Source organism: Nelumbo lutea, chromosome 3 (genome assembly GCF_056320005.1).
Source record: "Nelumbo lutea isolate HS-2025 chromosome 3, American lotus-T2T, whole genome shotgun sequence".
In the NCBI taxonomy this organism is placed as follows: domain Eukaryota; kingdom Viridiplantae; phylum Streptophyta; class Magnoliopsida; order Proteales; family Nelumbonaceae; genus Nelumbo; species Nelumbo lutea.
The window spans coordinates 7933798-7943452 of record NC_142686.1 but is presented as its reverse complement, the minus strand read 5'-3'; the positions used below and the strand labels follow the sequence as shown (position 1 = coordinate 7943452).

The window sequence follows — 9655 nt, the reverse complement described above, 5'->3', positions numbered from 1 at the left end:
TTATGGATAAGATTCCATTCGAATCAGACTACAATGAATCAAATCTGGATCAAACCCATATCCAATTCGATCCGTATGGCCCCACGGCAGTGGAAGCTCGTTAACTCCTGAGAGTTTACTTTGTGTTCAACTGTTCATACACCTTCCTCGTACGGAACATGAGATCTCACGTTCGACAATTGGGAGGGGGATAAGAAGAAAATTTAGTATATGAATCGGACGGCTAGGAGAAGTCACTGAGAAGATGCTACTTCAACCCCATGTAGGTAAAATAAAATAAAATAAAATAAAATACGAGGTTTGAAAATCGGAAGGTGGGATCTTTGATGAACCTGATTCGAGGGGCCCACGTAATATGTGGTCTTTTTGGAGCTAATCAACGCCGTTCATCAGCACATCTTATGTAGGCTACGTATATAAATAAGTATGTACTAAATTAAACCCCTTCGTGCTGGATTTATTCGTCTAGCTAGGGCTACGTATAGTCCTAACAAGTCACAGTTGCTCATTCTCATTTCTCCCTTCTAAAATCTAAACCCCAAAGGCAAAGTCTCGTTCCCCTCTGTGTCTGCTGTCGCCGCCGACGCTGTAACCTTCTTGTCTTATTTTTCGTCGGCGTAGCTCAAGGCAACCGGTCGAGTCGATTATCATGGACTCGGAGGCAAATGATGTTCCTCCATCAGAGGTCGAAGCTAATGATGTTCCTTCGTCAGAGCACGCAGAAGAGAAGTCTCATCCTCATACGGGAGAGGGAGCCAGTCCAGGGTAATTATCTCCATCTGTCATTCAAATGTTCTTCATCTGTTAGTCTGTATTCTACCGAAAACGTTCTCTATTTCGATTTCTCCTAAGGTTATGTTTTGTTTGATAGGATAAGAGAGAAAAAGAAAGATGAGGGAAAGTTCTACATTTCTCTCTTATTTTCTGTTAAACCGAACACATCCTAAATTAGCTGATGATATTCTTTTAAATTTCCCTCTTTTCCCATATCTTAGTTGATTTATCTGTTTATCTGTTTGTTATTTTATAATTTTGGAAACTTATTCTAATCTGCTCTTTATATGGGGCCACAATCCTGCGTTCTCCCATCTCTTTTCTTCGTAAATTTGTTTAATATGATTTGGAACATTTTTCTTGATTTTTTTTTCATGACCGCTCTTTATTAGGGAATGAAATCCTTTGTCTTACTGATTTTTGAAGTTTTCTCCTTCTTCCGTCAGGCAACTGACTCTTGCCGCTTGTTACTCCAGCGTACTCAAGAAGGATTTTGTTTTTTGTGGGAGTCCATAACCTTTTGTTTTCTTCATTTTGCTTCATATTTACTCACTATTTGCTAGAGAACTTGGCTTTCAAGTGTTCGATATGCATTCACAATTCTAGTTCATGCGTATTTGCAGAAAGATTTTCATCGGAGGTTTGGCAAAGGAGACAACTTCTGGTTCGTTCTTCGACATTCACTTCATCATCTTCTTCTTTTTTCCAGACATTTACTTCATCATCTTCTTCTTTCTACCACAGTCTGTTGTCTCACTTTTATTTTCATGCACGGTATGTTATTTACTGTACAGCTCAATTTACGAAGCATTTCGGGAAATATGGTGAAATTACGGACTCTGTAATAATGAAGGACAGGAGGTCAGGGCAACCCCGTGGATTTGGATTTGTGACATATGCAGATCCATCTGTGGTTGACAAAGTCATTCAAGACACTCATGTTATCAATGGGAAACAAGTAAGTCTATTTTGGATATGAACCTTGGGTTTAATTTTCTTTCTATTACTAATTGACTTAAAATGTTGACTTCTAGGTGGAAATTAAGCGAACTATACCAAAAGGAGCTATTGGATCTAAAGATTTTAAGACAAAGAAGATATTTGTAGGTGGAATTCCAACAGCAGTGACTGAAGGTTGGTTTCCAATGATGCAAAAGAACATTGGATCACCTTGAATTTGGTGTGATAAAAAAGTCATTTTAAGCAGATGCCTAGCAAGTTCCAAGAACACCATTTGTCTATAATTTTTATGGCCAAAATACTAACAATTTAATGCTCTGTAATGGTTTGGCATTTGGTTATTCTTGTTTCTTAAGTTCTTTCTTTTTTCTATTTTTTTTTGTATTTCTCAGTTAGTAGTAGTTTCTATTTGGTTTCAGTTCTTTGTAGCCTTTGTGTTCGAGTCACTATTGGCTTTGCTTTTTTGTTGAAGCAGGTTCCTGATCACAGGCTATCTTAGGCCTAACTTATATTTAGTTACTTTCTAATTTGTTTTGATGGATAGGTACCACCTAATTTGTTAGTGACAAATTAGTTGCTTTTGAGGTTCTCACCTCATTGTTGTGCCCGACTAGCCTACAAAATACAGGCCAATATTGCAATACAAAATAAGCTATTCTGATGAACTTATAAGCCTTTATGATTTGGTGTGCGATGCCTAGCATGATGAAGTGGTGAGATGCCTTCTAAAACATCTCAATTTTGATGCCTTCTAGTTGAAGTAGCTATTAGATGCCTCAACTAAGTTTTTCCTGAATATCATCCATAATTTTGCTTGTTTATCAAAAAGAAAAAAAAATCATCCCTAATTTCCTTAAATTGAACTTCTAGTTTCACTTAAAGATTCTGCATAGATTTTTAGCTTCTCTGTTTGTATTCATCTGCTTTTTGTGATCAATTGACCTTACCCTAGTATTTGCAGTTACCTCCTTTTAATCCATCAAATGGTTAGTAAACTTTTTCTTAGCGAATAAGATCGTACTCATGCTATTTCAACATCTGTGTGTGTGTGGGGGGGGGGTTAGTGGAGGCTCCTGAGTCTTGACTTGTTAGAAAAGTAAGACAAGATATTTGTGGAGGGTATTTCTGTGCATTCCCAAAGATAACACCTGAAGCACTTCATGGGAATGTAGTGGATGCAGAAAAAGTCCAAAGGGGAATTGGTAGCCAACCAACAAGTCTGTTCATTTGGTTTCTCTCCAGACATCTAGAGAATTAATTTTAAGGATGCAAGGCTAGAGAATCACCAAAGGAAATAGAAGATTATGTTGATTTTGTTATCTAGTGTCCATGTGAGATGTAGTGAATGGAGCAAGTGGAGCATGTTGCAACTAGCAGCGATCAAATACCCTTATTTATTGCAATTGGTGAACCCTAGGCTATGATTTGAGACTCAAGCACGATACTGAGAACAGGCTATACTTCAGCATTCAGGTGTGAAAGCAAGGTTGGTCTCTGAAGGATGATCTCTGAAAAAAACCACCATACCCCCCACCCTAACTGAAGTTACAGGAACTGTCAACATGAATCATGATCAAGCCATCTCTAGGGGTTCTGGCTACAAGGAATTGGGAAGGGTTTACTTTTATTCCTTTTCCTGGTGGGGGTGCAGTAGGGGGATTTTGCTAGTTTAAGAATTCATAGATTGTGGAGGGTGTATAATTCCCTTTTTAATTATGCAGGCTGCTATAGCATTGGAGGCTATAAATTTGTTCTACAGTACTTATCTATTCCAGTCTTGCTAAATGTGATTGACAGTTTGACTGAAGGACATTTTTAATTCCATCAACCATGCCTAGGATCATGAAGAATCAGAGCTGCTACCAGGAACTTCATGCCCCTATATGAAGCAAAGTGGGCATTCCTAAATCTATAGAATGTATTTGATGTTCAATGGTTAAAGAATTTAAGCTTTCATTGTCTTAGATTAGCACATGCCATTGGAGAAACTAGAAAGGGATATTTGATGAGTTGAGGATAATGGAATTATTATAGGTGTTGTGATGTGAATATGATTCTAAGTTATGCAAATTTTGAATTAGATTTGTGATAGACAAATATCTTAAGAATGTAAAATTTCCATGTGGAACAGCATGGTTTATATGACTTGCCATTCTCTATAGGTGCATTTTCCCTCCTCTAGATTGCTGGAAGGATTGGAATTAGGTAAGTTGAGAATGATAGGAGGCTGAATTTGGAGGCCAAGTATATTACCTTCCCTTTTAATGTGGGTCTGGCTCATTGTCAGGGCATCGTCTAGGTGACATTGGCTGGGAACCTTGCCTAAACATCTTTACTTGTAACAGCAAGGTGACTGTCTAAGTGACAAAAATGACAAGGCAGACGCCTTATTATAATTTCATTCATATTGCTATTGTCTTACTAATATGCGTGTCAATATGCATTATAATGTTTACTATATATTATCTATACTTTTTTAAAGTTTTACCATTGAAATTTAAAAAATCAAAGGGTTTTAGGAAGACAAAAGGAAAGAAAGAATAAAAGTATAAAGAGGTTTTTTTTTTTTTTTCTTTTTTCTATTCTCTATCTCTCTCGCGCTAAATAAAACAGTAGCTTCACTTTTGATCTTTTTCTCTTTTACTTTCTATCTTAAATTTTGTCATACAAAATTATAACATTCTTTAGTTGCTAATTGATATGGAATTTCTCTATTAAATATTTATTGGTATTATTTTTGAAAATATTGACATGCTTATCTTTTAGATATGATGATTTGCCATGTTTTGAGAGTAAAATTTAGGGCCCATTTTGGTTTGTGGTAATAGGGGTCTGGAATTGGAATTGGAATGAGCTATTCTGATTCCAACTGTTTGGTTGGGCTGAATTGGAAATCCATTCCCATTCCTGGTGGAATGACATTCCCCCATTTGAGGGAATGACCATTCCCTTCTCTCTCTCCCCCTTGGGAATGAAATCCCATTTCAACTTATTCCAATTTCCATTCTGATTCCTGTCTGAACCAAACAGATTATGGGAATAGATCATTCCAATTCTGATTCGGATTCTGACTGAACCAAACAGACCCTTAAGTTATTGATAAAGAAAATTGCTATTCTTTTGAATAATATGTATGGGTAATGATTCAAGATTTTGGAAATCCAGGGGCTTCCAGGGTGGGTGGAATTATTAGGGATAAGATAATTCTTAGCAATTTGGATTTGGTTGGTCATGGTAACTTACCCAATGGCTGAACTTTTGGCCTTGATTCAAGGTCTAAAATTATTGGTGATGCAGGAATTGGGAAATGTGCAAGTGGAATGTGACTTCCAAACTGTTATCAGTTGGATGCGGACAAATGTTCAAATTCTATGGGAATTTAGGTCACTGGTGAGACAGGCTCAATCAGTAAATGCCTCCCTGAATACCTCATTCAGTTAGGTATCTCGGAGCTCTAATGTGCTTGCTGATTCATTGCACGAGCAGGTGCACGAGCAGGGGTTGGTAGTGATTGCCTAGAATGGGGTTGCCCAGGGCCGGGCTGTATAACATGTAAAAGTTGATTTCTTTTGATTCATTTTATGTTGTGTTGACACATTGTTTGATGATCTGAATTGGACATTGTACTAGTTTGCTTACTGCACACATTTTTTTAGCAGTATGGTGTCTTTTCATGAATACATTCTGTTACTTATTGAAAATATCATGCATTCTGAATGATACAAGTTTTTATTTTATAAAAATTCTTATCACTTAGGCGTCACCTAGGCAACTATGATGTGGCCATAACTGATACAAGTTTGAAAGTTTAGGTACATTGGTGACTTGGTGTTGCCATAGGCTGCAAGAGGCATGATGTCTAGGGGCTGGAGCATAACAATGTTCATGTGCTGCATCTCACCTAGACTGAGGCAAGTTATGGTTTACGAAGCATGCATCTTTTTTGTGCGTAGAGTGTGCTTCTTGTATATAGAATCACAGTGAAGTGGCCTATGTATTAGAATGCCCTTACCAGTTCAGTTAATTTGCAATTTTACATAGGGAAGAGATTTGGCAATTCCAACTGCAATAGAAGCGGTTCCTTATGAAGAAGACAGGTGCCTTAGTTTGCATCATCATCATCCAAGCCTTTTCCCAACAAATGTTTTAAAACACGGAGGCGTGACGCTAGGCGGTCCACTACCTAGAGGTGTGAGGCGTAGTTCAGAACGTAAGAGGCATAAGCCTCCTGAGCTCAAGGAGGCGTGGCTTACGCCTCCTTAAGAGGAGGGGGGTTAGGAGAAAGGAGAGGAGGAAGAAGAGGAAGGAAGATCTCTTTTTTTTCTTTATTTTTAATAAAAAATCTTTTATACTAACAAGAATAAAGATTGAGTCCAAGATTTCTCAGCTCAGGGCCCGAAGCCCAGCCCCTGTGCTTGGGCTTCAGGCTTTTGAGGAGCCTAATGAGGATTTTAGGCTGAAGTGGTTAAAGGTTTTACTATGTATAGGCTTGCTTTGGACCATATTAGCTCATTATTGGAATTCTTCCAGAAATGAAGTATGGTTTACGGTTTTGTAATTTTTAATCCTAATAATGCAATATAACAAAAGCTGCAATTGGATTATAATGTTGCATTATATGTATGTCGTAGCTTAAATATATAAAATATAATATCTATCTAATACAAGTTTGCAAGCTCAGTTTAGGTTTGACATCTGGCCGGTGACAAAATACAGTAGGCACCTGTAAAGGCTGTAATGATTAGCCAATCTATGTAGTTTTGTTGACTGTCTTGTATCTGATCCAAGCATAAATCTTATTTTCATTTTGAATGGGGCAGATGAGTTCAAAGATTTCTTTGCAAAGTTTGGAGAGGTCAAGGAGCATCAAATCATGCGGGACCATGCTACTAGCCGTTCTCGTGGTTTTGGATTTATTACATTTGAGACTGAGCAAGCTGTTGATGATCTCTTGGCCAAGGGCAACAAGTTAGAGTTTGCTGGAGCTCAGGTGAGTACAAAACCTATTAGAAGTATAATTCTGATAAGTTGTATCACTGTTCCTGCTAAAGTTGCTTTGGAGGAAGATAGTGGGTTCTTTCTCAGCATCTTCTTTTTTTTTACCACATGGTTTGAAAATTCTTATCTCAGCGATGCATTTTATTTTGGTCTGCTTCACTGGAATAGTTCACTTGGGAAACTGAGCGCATGCTTTAACAAATCATGGTTGCGTTTTGAAGTTGTGTTATATTAGTTTTAAGAATATAATTGATTATAACTTAGTATCTTGATCTGATTATGGTAGTTTCTAAACCAGTAAATTCCAGTCTTGCTGTTGCATTTAAGATCAGCTTCTAAAGAATGACAGTCTAGGTCGTTGATATATTTCTCTTCTGTTGTAGGTGGAGATCAAGAAGGCTGAACCAAAGAAAGCTTCAAATCCACTGCCACCACCAGCTAAGCGTTTTAACAATCCTAGGCCGGCATTTGATGGTGGATTTGGGGATGCTTATGGTGGATTTGGCGGTGGTAGTGGTGGCTATGCTGCTAGCTCTTATAGGTCAGGAGGGGGTTATGGGGGTAGACCCGGTGCATATGGTGGATACGGCGGGGGTGAATTTGGTGGTGGGTATGGAGGTTATGCTGGTAGTGGATTAGGATCGTATAGGGGAGAGCCATCTCTAGGATACTCAAGCCGCTATGGTGGAAGCTTTGGTAGAGGTTATGATCTAGGAGGTGGTTATGGTGGACCAGGTGAGGGCTATGGAGGATACGGCGGTGCTGCTGGTGGCTATGGTGCTGGTTATGATGCTGGCCTGGATGGTGCATATGGAGGTAGTGGTGGAGGTCCCTTGTATGGGAATAGAGGTGGTTATGGAGGTAGTGGAGGTGGTCGATACCATCCTTATGCAAGGTAGTGAGATCCATGGAAGACGGTGGTTATCCAGTGCAGCAGCAAAACAAGAACAAATCTTCAAGTTGTAGCATTATTCAATTTTACTGAACCGTGCTAGATAAATAGTCTGATCCTTGCTTTCAGTGCTTTCCCCCCTTGGCTTAAAGATTTCTGAGGAGGTTTATATCCAACTTGCGGGCAGGTTTACGTTACCTTAGCGATTTCTTATTTATTGTTTTTTCGGCCTCCCCCTCCCCCTCTTCCCCTTTTTCTCCGTTTACCAAGAACAGAGGGCTGGCATTTACTTATGTCCGCTTTGTTTTTTCAATCACCCTTTTTTCTTATGTTGTTGCTAAGAATTAAGTGATAGAAGTTTCTATTCCTGTAGCGATTTATGTGTTTTATTCTAGTGTTGAGATGTTTTCTTTTTCCCCCCTCTTTTCATGTCTGTGATACTAACATACAAGTATATAACAATAACAGCATGCAAACCTTAAATTTGATCAACTTTTAGTTAGGCTCTTAATGCTTAATGACGAGTGTATGCATAGTCACTTTTCAATAAAGTAACTTTCCACATGATTCTGAAAGGTACTGCTCTATTATCTTCGTAGAATTCCTTCTGCTCTGCCTGCACACACGGCGTTGTTTTCTGAAAAACCCTCCCACTTTTCTAAGTACTCTTAATTTATAAGCACCTTGTTTCATGTTCATTCATCTTACAATTCCTGAACGCTTCAATTTGCCCAACATTCTGTTCGATTATTCGACTGAAGGGATGAGCCTGTTTTAATAGGTGGTGCAAGTTGGGTCCCTGATCTGAAGAATTTACATTGCATTGGGTCTATTCAAATTTCTAGCTTTAACAAAATCCCAACATTGTCCAAGGTGAAACCTAGGCTCAGTTTGGAAGGACCGAAGGAATACAAATACAAATATGTGGACCTAGTTTCAAGAGCTTTGATTTGAACTTCAAATGTCCAAGTCCAACTGTGATCTGTTGTAAGGGTGTTGGCTTCGTTGTTTTTGCTCGGTTTTTCTTTTAATGATCTTATTAATTCAATTTGAGTTTAACTAAATCAACTGAATGCTCACCCGTCTTTGTAGATACCGAGAATTCATGATAACTTACTGGTGATGCCAAAAAAAAAAAAATGAAAGAGTTTCAATATTTCAAATAACCCGCACAGCTTGGTCTTCTCTAAGCTGATTTGCTTTTATTGTCAAGAGTTCCATAATCAATTTAAAGCCATCTTGTCTGAAAACTTGGTTCTTTAGACAAAATTACAGAATGTTTTGGGTTGCATGTTCCTTTTGTTTACAAAATTGAATCCTAAAACATGCTGCTGAATTTCTCTGGTTTGAATAACCTTTTTCATCGAGTAATGTGGTATCATGTTCATATAAAACCTGTACTGCGAGATTTGTTTTTATTTTAATACCCATCATTTTGATGTTCTCAAAATATAATTTTTTTTCTTCTCTTAAAGTGGTGAATTAAAAAACAAATGAAAACAAAAATATTCTTGATTCTTATCCATGATCATGGCTACCAGCAGATCCAGAGTGCATATCAGAATTGCTCTGGTCATTGGTGTACAGTGCTTTTCCCTTTTGTGTTGGAACTCTTTTAATTTTTTCCTATTTTTTTTCTGGTCTCTTAGATCATGATGTTCCGAACCCGCTATAACTACTTACATTAAATCATACCATTGAATCCAAGTCCCCCCAATTTAAATTCCACTGTTTTAAAAAGTTATCCTCTTGAAGTTAAATGCTTAGGTATCTCCTTGGGTTTACCTTGTAGTTAAGATACTTATTTTAATTTTCTGGCATCTGGGCTTCATTAATCTGCCATCAAATTTATAATCTTTAATGTTGACTTGACATTTAAAATAACCCTTTAAAAGTTGTTACCCTTTTCAGTTGTTTTTTCTTATATACAAAACTACCCTTTATTTGTATTATTTTTTTTTGAAGGGACAAGATATTTCAACCAACATTAAGATGGGAATGAGAAATTGAAAATAGGTTCATAACAAAAGA

At 37.7% G+C, this 9655-nt stretch overlaps 1 protein-coding gene across 1 annotated transcript; it reads left to right on the top strand.

Moving 5' to 3' along the window:
• The first annotated feature begins 443 nt into the window (after positions 1 to 443).
• On the top strand, positions 444 to 8040 carry LOC148862710 (RNA-binding (RRM/RBD/RNP motifs) family protein). The gene is made up of 6 exons (XM_088977282.1): positions 444 to 765; positions 1398 to 1438; positions 1569 to 1732; positions 1809 to 1908; positions 6555 to 6724; positions 7116 to 8040. The coding sequence occupies exons 1-6, from the start codon at positions 650 to 652 to the stop codon at positions 7629 to 7631; spliced, it is 1107 nt and encodes a 368-aa protein (XP_088833408.1). The 5' UTR covers positions 444 to 649; the 3' UTR covers positions 7632 to 8040.
• The last annotated feature ends 1615 nt before the right edge of the window (positions 8041 to 9655 follow it).

Excerpts from the sequence above, each read along its gene's own strand:
- LOC148862710 (XM_088977282.1), top strand. The coding sequence starts at position 650 with ATGGACTCGGAGGCAAATGATGTTCCTCCATCAGAGGTCGAAGCTAAT. Across the intron at positions 1,439-1,568 it reads GGCAAAGGAGACAACTTCTG|CTCAATTTACGAAGCATTTC; the intron begins GTTCGTTCTTCG and ends TTTACTGTACAG. Across the intron at positions 1,733-1,808 it reads ATGTTATCAATGGGAAACAA|GTGGAAATTAAGCGAACTAT; the intron begins GTAAGTCTATTT and ends GTTGACTTCTAG.